This window comes from Dipodomys spectabilis, unplaced genomic scaffold (genome assembly GCF_019054845.1).
Source record: "Dipodomys spectabilis isolate Male_0828 unplaced genomic scaffold, ASM1905484v1 ptg000188l, whole genome shotgun sequence".
Taxonomy (NCBI): Eukaryota; Metazoa; Chordata; class Mammalia; order Rodentia; family Heteromyidae; genus Dipodomys; species Dipodomys spectabilis.
This window is the reverse complement of record NW_024870865.1, coordinates 4,707,789-4,728,621: the sequence shown is the minus strand read 5'-3', so window position 1 is coordinate 4,728,621 and position 20,833 is coordinate 4,707,789. Positions and strand designations below refer to the sequence as shown.

Here is a 20,833-nt window from a genome sequence, read left to right as displayed (position 1 = left end):
TTTTCTCTGCCTTTGATAGCATCATTTTCCTCAGTGCTGTAGACCTGGTGGATAGATCATCTTTCATCTTCATTAGGGTATATACCATTTAGTCCTTGCTTCTATTTATTTGGTGCTGTTTTTGTCTTTGTTTTTTTTTTTCTCTCATCCCTATTATCAATGTTTCATATCAAATCCAGGGCCTTGTAGTTACTAAACACAGTCATTAAAACAGAGACGCAACCAATCCATCATATTTCCCTTAAGTATTTGACTATGGCAGACATAACTTTCTCACAACAGGGGAAATTGAAAATAATTTTAGTAAAAATGGCAAGCATCCATGAAAACCATCTTCTGCGTGGTACCAGGTCACAGGGACCCCTTGGTCTTCCAAGCGCTTCTTATACAGTAGGCCATCATCTCTGAAGGAGTCCCACTCACAGGTCACTATGAGAGCCCCCAGGAAGCTGAGCAATAATCTGGTCATCAGCTATGAGGGGTACATATTCTACTTCAAAAGCATGTCTGGTTTCCAGATAGGCATCCTCATTAAAAAGTGTGGGAAATTCTGCTTGGTACTTGTATCTGAACCTTTCAGGGAGATTGTCAGCGCTCAACCATTTCTTATACTTCTCCCAGATATGGGGAGGAACACAAGCACCTTTTAACAAGGCATCTTTCCAGGAGGGGTCAATTGTAAAATAACGGCATAAAACTGTCATGACTTCTGTGAGGGGAATTGGGACATTTTTGTTCTGTTGATGTGATGGTAACTGCAAATTGATGCCCTGGAGAGCAGGGTAAACCAAGATCTGACCCCGGAGCTTTGGAATATCTGTTCTGCCCACCAAGGCCTGGCTGACGAATGCCACAATGATAGCTCCAAAGCTGTCTCCAGAGACCACAACCCGGGAGGGGTCCACCCCATAGGTATCTAGTGTCTTCAGGAAGTGGATGGTGGCATTCAGACAATCCCTGAAAGAGACTGGGTGGTGGTAGTCAGGAAGCTTGCGGTACCTGTGGAGGAAAAAGGAAACCCAGTACACTACTGAGCAGAGGGTTTAGAAGATGCCATTTGAACAGCGTCCTCTACCACACTGAGGAGACCACTTCCGATAAAGTCCTCAGACTGTGTATAGCCAAAAAACACGTGGATTCCTATGTTTTCTATGTGTGCATATGAAGAACCTGCTTAGAGTCAGACTGGCCCAATCCAAACCCCTATCTGCTTCCACAGGCAAGCAAACCCAAGTTTCTGAAACATCCAATCTGTTGGCTTTGGAAACAGAAAATACACAATGATGGGGCAGGGAAGCACTTCAGCTACTGGTGGTCTCATAGTCTTTCAGCATTCATTGGAAGCTAAGATTGATGTCGTAGTGAAATTGTCCTTTTTTTTCACAGAGGAATAAACAGGAAAGAAGAGGGGTAATGTAAGAAGGAAGAACTTATTTCTGAATGGAAACTTCTCTCAGCCTTCTTCTCTTCGACTGTTCCTATGGAACCCTCTGGTAAGTCTGAAGCTCCTTTTCTCTCTGCATAATTCCAAAGCTGCCCATCAATCTGCTCTGATCCATGGGCCAGATCTCTGCAAGTATCTGCTATAACGACACACGGTGAAATTCCTCGCAGCCATCAGTGCAGGTGTGCTCGATGACACCTTGCTCTGGACTCTGTGAGGCAATTTCATTTTCTCCAAGGCTTTTTGTATCATGGACTATTATGTTAGAAGCTCAGGTACTATAGTAGCCAGTTGAGATCAAGTCTTGACACTGTAAAGACTTGACACTGTAAAATCACTCTCCTTAGTGATTTCAAAATAGTCTAGAGATGCTTAGTAACTTACTGGAGTCCTACTGCTGCTGTGGCGCCTCATGCAGAGGAAATCCAAATGGAATGAGTCCATCAGGGAGGCATAAAGTTATAGTCTTCTTAAAAACTTCACTCACTCCCTTCTCCAAACTGTATCACACTGACTTTTCAGGACTCTTTGTACTTAAATATAGAATCATACCAGTACCAGTGCCTACTAATTTTTTCTCCACTCCAATGATTTGTTGCTATCTCTAAGAACAGTGATTTATATTTAGTTACTCTCCACATTCATCTCCCCATTCTTGGCAGTTGTTAGGTAGGGGAGTATGTACATACGCAGGTAGGCAAGTACATAGGAAGGTACATAGGTAGATAAATATGTAGGTGTTTAAAGGAAGAATTGTCAACCTGTAGAACCATCAAGGATGGTGTACAGTGAACAGGACATTGACCTGGGCCTGCAGACAATGCTGCTTCCCTACCATCTTCATCTATATCTCCTCTGAGAGACATACTACCCTCAGATTCACCTTATTTTGTCCTTTTCTTTTTACACTGTTGTTTTGGGTCGAGGAAAATTTTTAAATATTGATTTGGTGTTTTTTTTTAATTCTCAAGGTTATTAGCAGACTTTTCATATACTTGTGAAAATTTTCCCCTTAATTTTATTAAGATTACTTAACATCTTAACTATTCTTAGGGTTCCTTTGCAAAAGATCTCTTGAATGTTCCCTATTAGCTCAGTCATTCTATAGTTTGGATAGGAGGTATGTTGGAAACGCTCATTTATCCATGTCTTGTTTCCTACTTGGTAGAGCCAATTCTTGAGACATGACCTGATTGAATCAGACAGAGAAACCAGGATCTGTTGTTCTATACTCACTTGTAAGAGCAGCCCATTAATTTGCTCCTGAATTTCCCTTTATAACTATCACAAAGCACTGTTGGCAAACTATTTTGATTGGTTAACTAAATAAAATTCTACTTCGTGTCACATCATATGCACAGTGCACTGCCGGGGTATTCTTAAGAGAATTCTGGGAAGAACCCCCCTACAATTAACTCCTATGTTTATGTGCTACATATCATTAATATTATTGTAACAGAATGCATTGTTAGGACAGACACACAGTTACGTAACTATTATACTACAACCACCAGCCACTCAAATATCTCCCATCATGAAGCATCCTTCCTTTGGGAGGAATTCTCTACCCTTTCCCTCTACACTAAACAGCCTAACGTTCCTCTGGCCTTGCCTCTCTCTTGCTCAGGTTCACTCCCTACCTGTGGAGTGTAGCCTACTCACTATAGCTCATTTTCCCTTCAATGAACTTCTGCTTCTCTCATTACTCATGTGTGTGGTGTTTTGGTTTGGTACATGAACTCAGAGCTATTCCTAAGGGTCTTTTTCTTTTATCTAATATAGCACTTGAACCACAGGTACACATCTGACAATGGCAGGTAATTGGAGATACAGGTCGCAGAGACATTTCCACCTGGGCTAGCTTTGAACTGTAATCTTCAGATCTCAGTCACCTGCATAGCTAGGATCACAGGTCAAGTATGTTTCATTCAATTATTTGCTGGAAATTTTGTGAACCTGGAATGACACCCAACTGAGATGGCAGTCTGGTAACAAGATGGTGAGGGTCTTACTTCAACAATGGATGGAACACTTCTTGACTCACAATCTCTCAGCATTAAAGGGCAGTGACTAGTGGTCAGACCTAGTTAGAAGAAGTAGAAATCTGAAGGTGCTGTTCAAGTATACCTTCTCTCTGGACACTGACTCTCACTGTCATCTTTCTGATACCACTCGATGACAATTTTGCTTTGGTTTTGGAATTTATGATCAGTCCATATTAGTGCAGCAAATTGGCTATGAGATAATACTTTGGGAACCATGAGCTAAAATATATCTTTACAAAGTGGTTAGAGTGAGGAAAATTTTGAACTGATGTGCAGAGAAGTAGGATGGTTGCTATGACCACACTAGAATATGGTTCTTAAGCCCTAGGAACTTGTCTGTGGAAGGAATATGGAAAACGTTGGTATGTTAGGTGGCAAGGCCCCCAAGTGTGGACCTAGAGGGAAGTAGGTGATTCTGGGAGAAGTTCTGAAGACTAGCATGCTGACAGGAATGTTGACATAACAGATGTTGCTCATGAGGTCTGAGGTGGAGACACAATTCTTTTGTGAATCGGATTAAATGCCATTCGTGTGACATTTTGGCAAAGAACTCTCCACTTTGCCCATGCCTTGAGACTTTGTGGGAGATACAGACAATTGGAAACAAAGAGACAGAGCAGGAACATTTGAAAAATAGATAGTCTCTTGCAGAAAGTTATTATTAAAACTGTTGGACAAAGAGGGTATGGTTGTTAAAGGGAATAGTTGAGTAAAGAAAATAGTTAAGAAAAAGGAAAGAACACTTCACTTAAGGAATGGGAAAGATCCCTGGAGAGGATCTCAAGAATTATGCAGACTTTCTGGGCACTAGTGGTTCATGCCTGTAATCTTAGCTACTCAGGAGGCTGAGATCTGATTAATACAGTTCAAAGCCAGCCTGGCCAGGAGAGTCCATGAGACTCTTATCTCCAAGAAACCACTAAAAAACCAGAAGTGGTGCTGTGGCTCAAGTCATAGAGTGCTCACTTTTAGCTGAAGAGCGCATGGACAGTGCCCAAGCCAAGAGTTCAAGTCCCACTACCGACAAAAAACAAACCAAAAATAATAAACATTGTCTAGACACCATCTGATTAGGAGATCATGTGTGAAAGTTTATACTCACACTTGAGCACCTTCTTTCCATAGGACTTATAGGAAGTTATGTGTCTAGGATTCATTTTACCATGGTCAGTAACCCTTGCACTAGTTGGCTAATGCCACAGTGGTCCAAAGAGGCCCAGCTACTCCATGTGTTGTTGGTACACAGTTTTTGGCATCATTCATGACTACTCTGGAAAGTTTTGTATAGTTCCACTAAGAATTCAAAGGAAAGCCTGAGAAACTAGCCAAAGCAGAGCAGTGTTGGAGTCCCCGCAGGAAGGCAGTGCTTGAGATGGGTAATTGGTGGGGAAGGTGTGAGGGTGAAGCTATGCTGCAGTGGAGACATAAAGAAGTTGATGACGTCAGGAAAATGGGTTTTATGCTAAGTAAATCTGCAGGCAGTGATGGGAGCCAGTGCAACACAGAAGAAGTTGGGTTTTAATCACATAGCCCACAGGCTGGAGCAACAACTGCTCCAGATGATGGAAAGGCACCACATGGCTTCATGCTTTCCCAGCAATGGTTTGGGCTTGCTCTGTTCTCCTTCTTGCTCTGGAACTCCCATACTTTCCTTTTGGAATGAGATTATTTACTCTGTCCCATTTCCTCTTGAAAGAATTTAACTTGCTCTTAAGTTTTCAAGGACCCATGAGAGAAATTTATTTTGAGTCTCAGAAACTACTTTGGATTTGAACTTTTTTGACAGTACTGGTTCTTGAACTCAGGGTCTAGGCACTAGCTTCTGTTGCTCAAGGCCAGCATTCTACCACTTGAACCACAGCACCACTTCTCACTCTGTGTATGTGGTACTGAGGAATCAAACTCAGGCCTTCATGCATGCTAGGCCAACACTCTGCCACTAAGCCACATTCTCGGTCCCTGGACTTGAACTTGTGAACAATTTTGTAACAAGTAACACTTTTAGGACTCTTGGACAGGGACCAATGTCTTTTGCATTGTGAGATGGCCTTGAGCCCTTGAAGTCCATAACAGTATGTTGTGGTGTTGACATGTTATATCTCTAAAACCTTAGGGTTGAAGGCTGGTTTCATAGTAATTGACACCAATTATTGCAAGTTATAGGAAAAGAAAGGATCTAAATTTACACATGAATGAATCCACTGATGAATTAATAATTTCAGGTTATTATTTGGACATAATAAGAATTGGTTGCTACATGTAGAAAGTAGGTAAGTGTGTTTAAGTGGTGTCTTATTTCTGATACATTCCTGTCTCTTTCTGCTTCTTGACTACAATTGTGAGAGCAGCTAGGCTCTGTCATGTCCTCTTGCCACAACCATGATATACCTTAACAGAGGGACCTAGAAATGAAACAACCTAGCTAGCCTGCATGGACTAAACTCCTCAAATAGTGAGCAAAACTAAAATCCTATTTCTCCATAAGATACATTCCTTCTGTGTTTGTTAAAGTGATGGAGACTGTGTAAAATGGAAAGATGAAATCTTGTGTTTACTCCACCACAGCTGATCCTTGCATGCCCAGTGTTGGTGAGGATTTTCCACCCTTCTGATATCCTGTGGCACTTTTCCTCTGGCTGGGAGTGAATGTATGAAAGGGAACCTGTGGTCGGGACTCCTGGATCTTGTACATCCTCCTCCTGGACTGCTCTGGCTGCTACTCTCCCTCTCTTACTCCACTTACCCCACTGAGAGCACCACTGAGTCTGTCTTCAGGGCCATGAAACTGCATGTGTTGTGGTACACATCTGCAAGACAAGAACAAGAGAGTTCAGGCCATGATGGGGACGATCACTTACCACCACAGGCCCACTGAGAGCAGCTGCTGTTGTAGGGCTCTGAATAACAGACTGTGTCTTTAACTGTCTCCTCTGAAATAACACTGTGAAGCTCTGTGTAGGCAACGTCACATATCTATCTACAATTTACCACATGTCATAGATCAAGTAGACCATGAGGCTTAACTTCTGCAATGCTTTTTTTACAATAGGGTAAATTGAGACCCTAGATGGCACAGGCATCTGAAATAGACTTTGGACTAAAAGTTTGGACTAAGGAGTTGGGATTAGAAGGAGGAAGATTAACTATTTTTTCTATTGATTTTGGTGAGGATTTAGTGTCTCTGGGTGGCCCACTGTGATTAATGCAGGGGTTTGTCACAGGTTCTACAGGCAGAGAGGATATGATAAAGGCAGTAATGGAAAGGAAGGGAGGAGTCATAGCCATGTATCTAGAAGCCCCTTTGGGGATATCCTGACCTGCACCTGCACTGAGGGACCATATTGTGAAGAACATTGCCAGGAAAGTACAATTCCACTGATGATGTGTTCCTCACCTCTACTTGGTTGAGCTCCACTAAGCTCCATTGACTGCTAGAATTGGCCCCACCCAGGGGTCACTGGATAGCTAGCTGAGGCTGATGGGTAATGAGGCCCTTCCTCCAGGACCACACACCACAGGAAAGCTCTTTACCCAGGCTGCCTATCACTGCAGCCCCTCCGTGGTAGAAGATGACGCCTCGACGAGGGCAGGAGGACACTGCCTTCGGCTGGAACAGCCTCACACGGATTGTCCCAAATCGCAGGTTGGTCACCACCACTCTAGGGTCCTTCCATATTGGCAGTAGATGTAGTGCAAATTGACGAAATCTGGGCATCGAGCAAATTCTTAGCTTCTCAAGTATACACCCCTGGAGGAGAGTTGGAGACAAATTTGAATTATCGTTGAAGACTCAGTTCCTTTCAATGATCTATATGAGCCATTTTGAAACCAGTGTGAATCAATGTGTACACTGCTCCCATGTGGAGATGAGTTCATCAGATTCTCCTAAGGTTTATGGGTATTGACACTTCTCAAGTGGTTGTGAGAATGGAGAAGCAGGAAATCCAGGAAAGCTATTCATTCTCATCAGATGGAATTCTTATTGCTACTTGCCTTGGATGAAATCTGATTCTTACATAATTTCTACCATATTGCACCTCATTACCAAGGTCAAATGGAGTCTTCTTTTATTACTTCCCTCATTCCTTGTACACATATATGAGAAAATTCACACCACTAAAGTCATGAGACACAACACTTAGGGTCCTCTTTTTCCATACATATCACTGCAAAGACAAAGATTGATTATGAACCTGCTGCAAATTCAGCCCTGCATCCCCAGACTTGGAAACTCTACTCCGCATGTGAATGCTGCTGTACTGCTGCCTCAACCTTGAATGAGGTGGTTCAACTTCACCTTTCCTGGCGGTGCCCTCTTCAGAACAGCAGGGTTTTCTGAGTGCATGAAATCTGCACAGAATGAACTTTGCAAAGACAAATTGCCTTTTTCATGATTTCTTCAGCATCTACCCTTTCTTGTCAGGGACAATGGCAGGTAGTGAGATGAAGGCACTCTGGTGTTACTCTGATGCTATGGCAATGCTAAGTTACAGGCACTGGACTCTGGTAGCTATAAATTTCTCACCTTGATGATGCATCTGCTTTCTGATCAGCTGTGATACTGAGGCTGGGGACGAGTCTGTGAGTTTCACTGGTTATACATCACACAGATTCATTATCACAATAGGAATGTAGCATGGAATCTGGTTCCCATTTGAGATGCTTCTTGACTTGCCATATGGCCTCCTTTCTCACTGGAGGAACCCAAAGACCTAGAAAGATTTGAAGGCTTTCTGATCTCCCTAATATCACTTAGCATCCTGGGGCAGAAAGGCAGTCTAAGACAACAGACTCTATCCTGTCCATAGGTGTGTATCAACTTATATATTTATATCAACATTTATGTATGTATCAATATTTTTCTCAGTAGATATAGATAGATAGATAAACAACATGATATTCCACAAGTACCCATTAGATCTACTCTCACATAATTTTCTGCCAACAAAAAATACTCTGCTTCCTTTGTCTTCTCTACATCTTTATTATTGTTTTTTTAGGATGGCATTGATCTCTCATGCCTAACTACTTCCTATGTTTTAGACAAATAGCTATCTGCCAAATAAAATGAGTGACATTCACTGAGCACTGAAACCTTATGCTTCTAATCTTAACTACTTAAGAGAATGAGATTCAGAAAATCATGACTGGAAGCCTGCATAGGCAGGAAAATCTGGGAGACTTCCTTTTCCTCCAATGAAACAACAAAATGGTGAAGTAAAGGTGTGGCTCATGCGATAGAGCACCAAACATGAGCAAGGAAGCTGAGTGAGGGCACGAGGCCTTGAGTTCTAACCCAAGTACTGTCACATTAAAGTATTAATATCATACATTTCTCTTGCTGTTCTATACCTTAGCTAAGTTTCAAAGCTGGACAGATGCTATTAGGTTACAGATAACATTTTTTTACCCTCCCCAGTTTTATGAAGGAATTTCACTGGCAGCAAACCTTTGTCCAGGAGATTTTAACCTCATTTCTCTGGTGCACAACTGCTGGTTCCAATCTTCCAAAGAGATCAACAGCCACTGATTCTTACACCCTCACTTGCCTAAGTGAGATATGAGTAACAGGATGTGTTTTACCCAATCTGGTGAGTTTGGCTGGTTATGGCTGACACAGATTCATTATCACAATGGGAATTGTAGCATGGAATCTGGTGTCCATTTGAGGTTCCTTTTGACTTGCCATTTCACTGGAGGACCCCAAGGAGCTAGGAGGTTCTGAAGGCCTCTGATCTCCCTAATAGCACTGAGCATCCTATGGCAGGAAGGCAGACTAAAACAAGACAGACTCTCCTCTCACCATAGGTTGAACCCACTTATATATTCACAGCAATGGGTATATATACATATATGTGTGTATATCAATATTTATCTTAGTAGATATATGTACAGATAGATATAGATATATCAACAATATGATATTCCAAAAGCACCTCTTAGACTGACTCTGACATAATTTTCTGCTACCAAACTATATGCTGCTTCCTTTGTCTTCTCTACATCTTTATTATTGTTTTTTAAGAATGCATTGATCTCTCATGCCTAACTACTTCCTATGCTTTAGAGAAATAGCTATCTGCCAAATAAAATGAGTAACATTCATTGGGCGCTGAAGGATTATGCCCCTGATCTTAACTACTTAAGAAGTTGAAATTCAAAAAATCCTGACTGGAAGCCTGCATAGGCAGGAAAATCTGGAGACTTCCTTTTCCTCCAATAAAACAATAAAATGGTGAACTAAAGGTGTGGCTCATGGGATAGAGCACCAAACATGAGCAAGAGAACTGAGGGCATGAGGCCTTGAGTTCTAACCCAAGTACTGTCCGTCACATTAAAAAATAGTCTAGTATTAACATCGTACTTTACTCTTGTTGTTCTATGTCTTGCCTAAGTTTCAAAGCTCAAGGACAGATGCTATTAGGTTACAGATAACACTTTTTACCCTCCCCAGTTTTATGAAGGAATTTCACTGGCAGCAAACTCTTGTCCGGAGATTTAACCTCATTACTTCTGTGAATAACTGCTGGTTCCAATCTTCCAAAGCATATCAACAGCCATGGACTCTTACAGCCTCACTTGTCTAAGTTATATATGAGTAACAGGATATGTTTTACACTGTCTGCTATGGACTATTTAACCCATGCTGTTCTTCATAGGCAGGGCCACTAGGCATTATAACAACTCATTATCTAACTCAAAAAGACCACAGATTCTTTCTTTTTAGAACCTACTCTATGAGTTTCTTCTGTTAACTGCCTGTTTGGTGAGTGGACACAAGGACAGTCAAGGCTCATTTTTATGGCCATCACATTTGCTTTGTTTTTCCACAATGAGCCTAGAGCAAAAGGTGTGGCATCTTTTCTTTTCTTTATTTTGGCTGAGGGGAGGGGGCTGTCCTTCAGCTCTTCAGCTCAAGGCTAGCCCTCTACAACTTGAGCCACAGTGCCACTTCCAGTTTTTTGCTTTTTCCTTTTTTGGTGCTGAGGAATCGAACCCAGGGCCTCAGGCATGCAAGGCAAGTGCTATACCACTGAGCCACCTTCCTAGCCCTGTTTTATGATCTTTTAAATCCAGGAATCTACATCTCCAATCTTCTCTTGTAAGTAAAATGTTCTCTGTATTCATTTTCTCTGTTCCAATTCCTGTGTGCTGTCTGCTTCCTTCTTGGTCAACATTGAGACAGAATTAATACAAGAAATCATGTAGGTGATAGACTATAATATGGTGTGAGGACTGACTTTTTTAAGTTCTTGGGTTTTAATGTGCAAATCTTATGTCCTAAGGGGATTCTGAAGTATAAAACATGGGCTCTTGCCTAGTGCCAGTGCCTCATAGCAGTACACATACCAACACAGGACCCTAAGATCTGAGGATCATGGTTCAAATCCAGCAAAGGCAGAAAAGTCTCTAATCACCAATTAATCACCAGAAGAGCCTGAAGTGAAACTGTATCTCCACAGGTGTCCTGCTAGCCTTGAGCAAAAAGCTCAGGGACAGTGCACAGGTCCTGAGTTCAAGCCCCAGGATTGCCATACACACACCAAAAACTGGGGTTCTATATTTAAATTTAGCAAACATTGAAAACTGGAACCTCAAAATAAACTGTAGAAAATCTTACTAATGAAGGTAGCTTACCTTTTCTATTTCAGAGGACACTGGTCTCTCATGCCTGTGAGCTCTCAAAACCTTGTTGGTCAGACATGTCAGATATCAGTTCTACTGCTCCAAGTAAAATCAACATTTTTTTTATCATGGGACTCAAAAATCTTATTTCATGAAGGATGTGACACTGTAACACACCACAGAAACTCTTCTACAGATCAAAAGAATGATAAAATGTTGATTATACATATCAAAAACAACTTGAGCCCTACAGATAACAGTACATTACTTTGTCATCATAAAGAGTGTACAGTACTCTGATAGAAGGTATAAAAAGCGTGTATTTTAATCATCTTCACTCTGGAGGATCAAATAAAACAGTATCATACATATAAATACTTCTAGGTGTTGTTCATGCTTAAGAATTAAATTACTTGGGCTAGAAAGGTGGCTCAGTGGTAGAGCGCTTTCCTTGCAAGCCAGAGGCCCTGGGTTCGATTCCTCAGCACCACATGAGCAAAAAGAAAAAAGCCGGAAGTGGCGCTGTGGCTCAAGTGGTAGAGTGCTAGCCTTGAGCTGAAGAGCTGAGGGACAGCGCCCAGGCCCAGAGTTCAGGCCCCATGACCGGACCCCCTCGCCCCCCCCCAAAAAGAATTAAATTGCTCCCAAACCAACCCCCCATAAAACAACCACCCCATTAAAAAGTAGGTTCAAGTCTTGAAGAGAGACGTCTCTGAACATGAAATACCAATGGCCCAGAGACAGGTGAAGAAATGCTCAGCATCTCTGGCCATCAAAGAAAGGCAAATTCAATCACCACTGAGAGGGTGGGGCCAAAACCGGAAACACCACAGGCTCTCCACCAAATGGAGAGCTGGGCCTCCAAGCTGTTTCCACAAGAGACCCACACCAGCAAAGAGGCCAGCACTCAGAGAGAGACGGGAATGAGCAGAAGAACAGGAAACGCGTGGGAAGCCACACAGCGCCGGTAAAGCGGGAAGACCCGTCCCCACCTGTGGCTGCGGCCCTGCCGAGCCGCCAGGCGGCCTGGCTGGGGACCCACCGGGGACCACAGAGCCACAAGGGTCTGAGGCTTCCAGAAGATTCCCAAGAGCCGGTGCTGACCGGGAGAGTACAGGAACTCAGAACCCGCATGAAGGCCCTCACACGCTCGGGCAGCCAACTGCTCTGCTCTAGCCCCCCGGATGTAGCCCAGGGCAGTGGCCTGCGGAAGCAGTCTAGCCCGGGACAGCGGCAGAGGCTGCAGAGGTGAGGGACACCAGACTCGCTGTGTGACCACTCTCTGCTCCTTCTTGCAGAAGCCCCCAGGCCACAGGTGGCAAAAGTGTGGGGGGGTTCTCCTAAACCCGTGATGTGACCCCGTGCGGTCCTGTGGAAGCAGCCTGGCCAGTGGTGGCAATCGTGGCCAGGGACCCTAGAAACAAGGTGGTTGGACACGTAGAAGGACAGTGCAAAAACACCCGCAGTGCTGAACTGGACCCCATAAACAGTGGCATACACAGTGAAACACAGACCCAGCCCACACCACCACCCAGCACAGCCCACAATCATCTCAACAAATTGGGAACACGGTGGTGACCAGCAACCTAAAGTGCACAAAAACAGACATCTTCCAAAGCACCGCTGGACAGCTCCAAACCAGTACCAGGATAAGTGAGTACCCACAGGGCCCACTGCTTCCCTCTCACCCCCACCCCTTCCACAGGAGACCAGCACGGGTGGAAACTCCCAGTGGTGATAATCCCCCTCTACCACCTAGGCTACAGGTCCTAAGGAATCTGAGAAATGTCCAAGAGCACCAGCAATCAGTGGGCACACACAGCTGGTCAGCTTGACCAAGAGCACTCCCGGGAGGTAATGGGAGCAGTCAAGGCTGCTGGTCCTTGAATAAAGATCGGAACTGCTGAGATTATCCAGGAGACAGTTGAAGGATCTCTATCTGCATCAGAGGCAGAAACCTGAGCTGTCTTAACTGTTTGCCCCTGACTGCTCAGGATCTGAGTGCATACCACAGCAGAGGGCAGAATGTGTCTGCCAAGCACCACTTAACAAGAGTAAGCCCTACATGGATTATACCAGCAACTGGAAAGCAGCCCCCTCCTGCAGTAGAACTGGGACCAAGAAAAGTATTCTCAACAAGCCCAGCGCCAAGAGCAAGCTACATCAATTGATCCAGGACTAAATCCAAAAACAAGCAAAGGTACCACATAGTGACCGAAACCGTCCAATTGTCCCTGAAACCACATGCAAAAAAATCACAGAGTACAAGATTCATCAACAGTCAAGATATCAAACCAGACCCAAGGCCTGCAACCATACATAGGAGAACACCAGTGGAAGCACAAAAGAAATGGAAGACAAATGCTACATCCAAGACATGAGAGGCAATGACTCAAGAATTAAAGTGAGAAATAGATCAGAAATTTACAGAACAGGGGCTGGGAAGGTGGCTCACTGGTAGAGTGCTTGCCTTGCATGCATGAGGCCCTGGGTTCGATTCCTCAGCACCACATAAGCAAAAAGAAAAATGCCGGAAGTGGCACTGTGGCTCAAGTGGTAGAGCGCTAGCCTTGAGCTGAAGAGTTGAGGGACAGTGCACAGGCCCAGAGTTCAGGCCCCAAGACTGGACCACCCCCCAAAAAAATAGAAATTTAAAGAACAAAGGAATGAGTCATCAAAAGTGATCCAGGCCTTCAAACAAGCAATGCACTCAAAAATAGATGCGGTGCACACTTTGCTAAAAGATGAGATTAATACTCTAAGAAACCACATAGAAATTGTAAGTGGCTCAATTTCCTCCATGCAAAATTTAATTTCCTCCATGCAAACCACAATGGAAGCTGCAGTAAATAGAGTGAATGAAATGGAAAACAGAATATCAGATACTGAAGACAAAATGCAGGCAATGGAAAAAAGTTACAGATATGGAAAAAACACTCAAAATATGCCAAAGGGAAGTCCAAGAACAAGCAGACAGTGCCAAGAAATTGAACCTTCATATATTTGGGGTATATTTGGGGTGGATGAAGGGAAGGAATACCAGAACAAAGGAATGCATCACTTATTCAATAAAATCATCACCGAAATTTTCCCCAGACTTAAAAGAGAAAATCTTACCTACATAACAGAGGCTTACAGAACACTTAACAAGCAAGATCTCAGGAGGAATACAGCTAGACACATTATAGTAAAAATACTAGATTTTAGCACTAAAGAAACAATCTTGCACCCAGCAAAAGCAAAGAAGGAGCTATACTACAATGGGAAAAAAGAATCACTGCAGATCTCTCCACACAGACACTAAATGCAAGGAAACCTGGGAAAATACCATTTGAGCCCTGAGAACCAATTACTGCCAGCCCTGACTGGTAAATCCAGCAAAACTAGCATTCACCATATTCGATGGAGAAACTAAAATTTTTAATAGTGAAGAAAATCTCAATGAAGTCATAAACAGTACTGTAACATTACAAAGAATATCCAGCGGGGGATTACAATCTGAAAAAAACAGTATCAGGGAACAATTCCAGGCAGATATCTCTAGGAGACCAACTTAGTAAACTAAGGAGGAAAGAAAAGAAAAAAAGCATAGGAAAATAGGAAAATGACAGGAAGCACAGTATACCTCTCTATAATAATCATAAACGTTAATGGACTTAATTCACTAATCAAAAGAAAAAGAACTACAGGTTATATCAGAACACAAGATCCATTAGTTTGCTGTCTTCAAGAGACCGTTGGCAGCTGGGTGTTCCTGGCTCACACCTAGTTACTCAGGAGGCTGAGCTCTGAGGAACATGGTTAAAAGCCACATGGGGCAGTAAAGTGTGTGAGACTCTTATCTCCAATTAACCACCAGAAAATTGGAAGTGAAGCTGTGGCTTAAATGGTAGAGCAGTAGCCTTGAGCCAAACAGCTGGGGGACAGTGCCCAGGTCCAGAGATCAAGGTCCATGACCGACAAAAACAAAAAACCAAGAGACCTACATCACAGCCAAAGATAAAAGCGAACTCTAAGTGAAAGAATGGAGGAAGGTCTACAATGCAAATGCCCCCATTAAGAAGGCAGGAGTTGCCATCCTGATATCTGATAAAATACACTTTATATAAAAATCATTATGAAAAGACAAAGAAGTTCACTAAGGTATTAATACAGGGAACAATCCAAGAAGAGGACATCATCATTGTTAATCTATATGCCCCAAACAACAGTGCACCCAAATATGTTAAGCAAATACTCTCAGATTTACAGGAAAAGATGGATCCAAATACAATAATACTAGGAGACTTTAATACTCCACTATCACCAAAGGACAGGTCTACCACCCAAAGAATTGGTAAAGGCATTTCTGAATTATGTGATGCCATATCTCAAGTGCACTTAACTGACATATACTAAGTTTTCCACGCAACAATAACCCAGTAGACATTCTTCTCAGCAGCCCTTGGAACTTTTTCTAAAATAGATCATTTCCTAGTTTGTACAAGGAATTTAAGCAAATTCAAGAGGATCAACATAATTCCCTGTATTCTATCTGACCATGGTGGAATCAAACCAGCTCTCAATAACAAGGCATAAAGTAGAAAAAACTCAAGCACTTGGAAATTAAACAGCACATATCTGAGCAACACCTGGGTCACAGAAGAAATTAAAGAAGAAATAAAAAGTTCCTACAATTCAATGAAAATGAAGAAACATCACAAAGATAACTATGGGAGGATGGGAAGGGGAAACAAAGAAGGAGGCATCAATGCTAGATAAGAAATGTACTCATTTCCTTGCCCATGTAATTGTAACCCCTCACTACGGTATTTTCACAATAAATAAAAAAATGAAAAAGAAACCTATGGGATGGGACGTGGCAAAAGCAGACCTGGGGGGGGGGTGAAATTTATCGTTTACAGTGCACACATCAAGAAAATAGAGACAGACCAAGTAAACAATCTCATGATGCAACTAAAACTGCTAGAGAAGTGAGAAAAATTTGAACCTAAAGTTGCCAGCCAGAGCAAGATATCCAATATAGCAGAAATTGAGACATAGAGAATATGAAACTATAAAATGAATAAAACAAAAGGCTTTTTAAAAAAAGAATCAATAAAAATTGATGGAGCACTGGCAAGATTAAGTAAAAAAAGAAAAGAGGAGACCCAAATCAACAAGATCAGGAATGCCACAGGAAAAATTACAACAAACATCCAAGACATCCAAATGATTATAAAGACCTATTGTAAGACTCCATAAACTTTGAAATGGATGAATTTCTGGAGAATTCAACTTGCCCGAACTGAACCAAGAAGAAATAAAGCAATTAAATATGCCAGTAAGCTACAATGAGATAGAGGAAGCAATCATAAGCCTTTCAACAAGGAAAAGGGTAGGACCAGATGGATTTACTATGGAATTCTATAAGACCTTTAAAGAGCAATTAATACCTTTACCCTAAAGCTCATCAGAGAAATAGAAACAGAGGGAGCAATCCCAAACTCATTCAACGAAGTCAATATCACACTCATCCCCAAACCGGCAAAGACCCAACCAAAAAAGAGAAACTACGGACCAATCTCTTTGATGAACACAGATGCAAAGCGCCTCAATAAAATCCTAGCCAAGGGCTGGGAAGGTGGCTCAGTGGTAGAGCGCTTGCCTTGCATGCCTGAGGCCCTGGGTTCAATTTCTCTGAAATTGAACTGAAAATAGATCAAAGACCTTAACATCAAATCTGATACTCTGAAACTACAGCAGGAAAGAGTAGGAGAAACACTTGAACTTATAGGCACAGGCAGGATCTTGCTGAACAGAGTCCCAGGGTCTAAACAAACTGGAGAGACTCAATCAAAGGGACACCTGAAAATAAAAAGTTTGTGCACAGCTAAAGACATGGCAACCAAACTATAAAGAAAGACAACTAATTGAGAAAAATATTTACCAGCAATATATCAGAAAAGGTCCTAATAGCCATTAAATACAGGGAACTCAAGACACTAACATCTCCAAAATCTAACAAAGCAATCATGAAATGGGCAAGGGAGCTAAAGAGAGACTTCTCAGAAGAAGAGATCAAAATGGAAAAGAAGAAGAAGAAGAAATGTTCATCTTCCCTGGCTGTAAAGGAATTGCAAATAAAAACACCCTGTGATACCACCTTACCCCAGTCAGAATGGCTCACATGCTAAAGTCAGCCAACGACAAATACTGGAGGGGATGGGGAGAAAGAGGAACCCTACTGCATTGCTGGTGGGAATGGATACTGATACAAGCACTTTGGAAAGCAGTCTGGAGGTACCTCAGAAAACTAAATACAGACCTCCTCTATGTCCCAGGCATACCACTCTGAGGCATCTACCCTGAACAACAGGAACCAGGATACAAGGTTACATGCACCTCCATTTTTATTGAAGCACTGTTCACAATTGCCAAGATATGGAAACAACCCAGATGCCCAACTCCTCATGAGTGGATCCATAAATTGTGGTACCTATATACAATGGAATATCATGCAGCATTGCAGGAGAATGGATGGAATTACAGTGAACCATTTTAGCGATGTAAGCCAAAAAAAAAAAAAAAAAAGAGAGACAAATGGCACATGGTCTCCCTGGTATGTGGATGCTAAAGCCAACATACAAGGAAATATGACCAAGTAAACAAGACTCGTGAAATAAAGGACAGCCACTCATTTTGTCGTATCATTGCTAAATGACTCCATGTTCTTGACCATATATATGGGATATATATGCACACAAAGGAGGGAAACTTGCAGTATTATACAGAATTAACAGGAAACACAACAACACACCACAAAGGCCTCATCAGCTGCACTGGACATTAATGAAAATGAGCAAAGCAACCCAAAGACAGCGATGGGAAGGGAAGAATGAGAGGGAAAGAGGGAACAGCTTACACTAAGCTAAAGGAAAGAAATGTAAACATCTCCTGATGTGGAAAAAAAATTGTATTGTCAAAGCTTAAAGAATTGACAAGCCTCATAGACCATGATAATGACATTTTGCCTTGTGAAGGTTAAAATGTGTTTGCGACTTTAACTGTCACTATTCCATAATACTGTGAAATTTATGTAATCACCTAATCTCAATAGTAAAAGAAAGAAACGTGAGAGAAGGGATGGGTTAGGAGCGATGGGTGACAATGTTGTCAGACACCTTGTACTCATATACTGTTTTGTAGAATGAGAACTTCTTTGTACAACTACTTAAAGATAATAAAGAAAGAAAAAGAAAAACCTTTCTAAGGCTGTAAGTTGCTAGAAACAGATTCTCAAAGGTCTTGCTGTTCTGAAGTATATACAACTAAGATACTCAGTGCATCCAATTTTAATCTTCAAATTATAAGTAACTTTAAGTGGCTGTGTGATTCCTCAAATATGGACATTTCAAGGCATGAGATAGTGCTGCACCCTTTGCAGTCTATTTACTCTACACTGTACATAATTGCACAATGTACAGCCTATCTACTCTACATTGTATGTAATCTACATTGTAGATGCTTGTGGAACTATTCCCAGTTCAAGTGTGAGCAAAAAATGGAGCCTCATCACCGAGGGCAGCCTAGGCTATAGTGAAAGCTAACCTTGAACTTAGACTCTTGATCTGGAGGCCCAGTGATACATGTAGGAGAATCAAATTGTAGCATTTTAGAGCAAATTTGCCCCTAAATACGTGTTTTGGTAAGTGGGTATACACTTGCACACACACGCACACACAAACACATGCATGCATACAGACACACACACCCATGCTCACACATACATAAAGTCTGCATTAAAATTAAAACAGATTTACATAGTGCCTAAATAAAGAATGCAATTGTGTAGACACATCTTGGATTTCTGACCTCAGACTGCAAGACAATACATTGGTATTATAAAAAGCAACTATGTGTGTGAACATGGGCTACTCTAGTCAAAGGGACAGGGTATAAGTATATAATCAGCTATTCTATCAAAGCTGATATGATTCAATACTTCCAGTGATAATCTGTCATTAGTGGAGACCAACCCCTAAATCACAAATGACATTGTTATACCAAATAGCTTCCATGTAAGCAGATCCTAAAGTCCTATAACCTCCATGAGTGTGATTCATATTCTGTGTGATTACCTCATGTGAGCAAGACCTCCGACTTGCTTCTGAGCAAACATGGTATTGGTGACTGAATGCACACATCTACATGTTTGTGACTCCATGAGTATTTCTGGTGATGATATTTCTCTGTCCTTCATGCTTGTTTATGGAGGAGCAGCCATTTAGTGGAAGTCAGAAGAAGAAAAGATTAAATGGATTTGAGAAGGCAGGAGAGCTGACATCAGGTCCCAAGCTAGAAGAAACACAGGCTCTCAATCTCTCACATACGGGTCTATACTCTAAGTAACAACTGAAGGTTGGATATAGATCATTTCTTGTTGAGACTAAGACAGAACTTCAACATGTTCCTAGAAGACCAGTGGAGCCATAAACCAGACCTAAGTTGAGCTATGTGAGACCCTTGAGCTTCAGAAACCAGACATAATTAGTGTGTTGTGTTGTTACCCAATTTGGGATGCATTTGTTGTGTACATAGGAAAGGATGCCAATGTACCCTGGGGCTTGTGGCTCATGCCTATAAACCTAGCTACTCAGGAGGTTGAGACCTGAGGACTTTGATTTGAAAACAGCCTAGGCAGGAAAGTCCATAAGTTTCTTATCTCCAATTAACCACCAGAAATATAGAAGTGGAGCTGTGTATCAAAGTGGTAGAATGCGAACCTTGAGCAAAAGAGCTCAGGGACTATATTCAGGAAGCTGCTGATGTGTAAACCATGAACTATGTCTGCTTAGACTCTCAAGAGCCCAATACAATTGGATCTACCATGTGGACACAAGAGGCCTAAAGGACAACTCCCTCCATCAATCATAGAGGATAAGAGGGATTGTTACCATTGATCTGTGCTTCATTATTTGGGGACATGGCTTTGCTATGGAGCCTAGACTCTCCCAGAGTTTGCTATGCCTGTGATGCCACCACATGCCTTCTGGTAGTAGAGAAGTGTGTTACCATTACTATTTCTGTTGATTATTCTTGATTGACAACTTAATTGCATTGAGAGGTGTGTGAGAGATTAGAAAAGCATATTGTTCTCTGTGAGGATGTTCCTAGAGAGGATTAAACAAAGGAGAAAGACCCATATGAATTTAGGATGCAATATCCCAAAGGGAGCAGACTAACAAAAAAGAGAAAAACAGAAAACCAGTGGGTGAATATTCTCTCTCCCTCACTCCCTCCATGCCCCCCCTCTTTTTTCTTTCTGCTTCTTGACTTCGGTGATGTATCTAGCTTTGCAATATCCTCTCCACCACAATTGATTGAACTTCTGAAAAGCTCTGAACCCCACAGACCCCCATCAATGCTTCCTCCCTTAAACGGTTCTTTGTGCATTAGTTATAGGAATGAAAAGTGTGACTAGCACAGCATTGGAACACAGGAAAGCGATGTTGCACAGAAGAGATCCTCCAGCTTCATCTCTTCCCTGCATCAGGACCACAATGTGGCTGGGGCTCTCACAGATGCCCATCTTGCACATTGGCCATGCAGCAACTACTGCGGCTGACCCAGCATGCAATGAGAGGTCCCCATCAGTTATCTATGAGCAGAGATATTGACACTGCAGAAGCAGTATGTATGTACTCTCTATGTACTCTCTAAACACCTGCAGGACACA

General features: G+C 42.1%; 1 protein-coding gene across 1 annotated transcript; it reads right to left on the bottom strand.

Annotated features, from left to right (window-relative positions):
• Positions 1-230: 230 nt before the first annotated feature.
• LOC122121433 (arylacetamide deacetylase-like 4) lies at positions 231-20,686 on the bottom strand. Its single transcript, XM_042695650.1, is given in 8 exon segments — positions 231-319; positions 322-442; positions 444-999; positions 6,233-6,296; positions 7,021-7,237; positions 7,683-7,839; positions 12,108-12,529; positions 20,537-20,686. Coding segments are annotated over 8 exon segments (1,776 nt in total).
• Between the last annotated feature and the right edge of the window lie 147 nt (positions 20,687-20,833).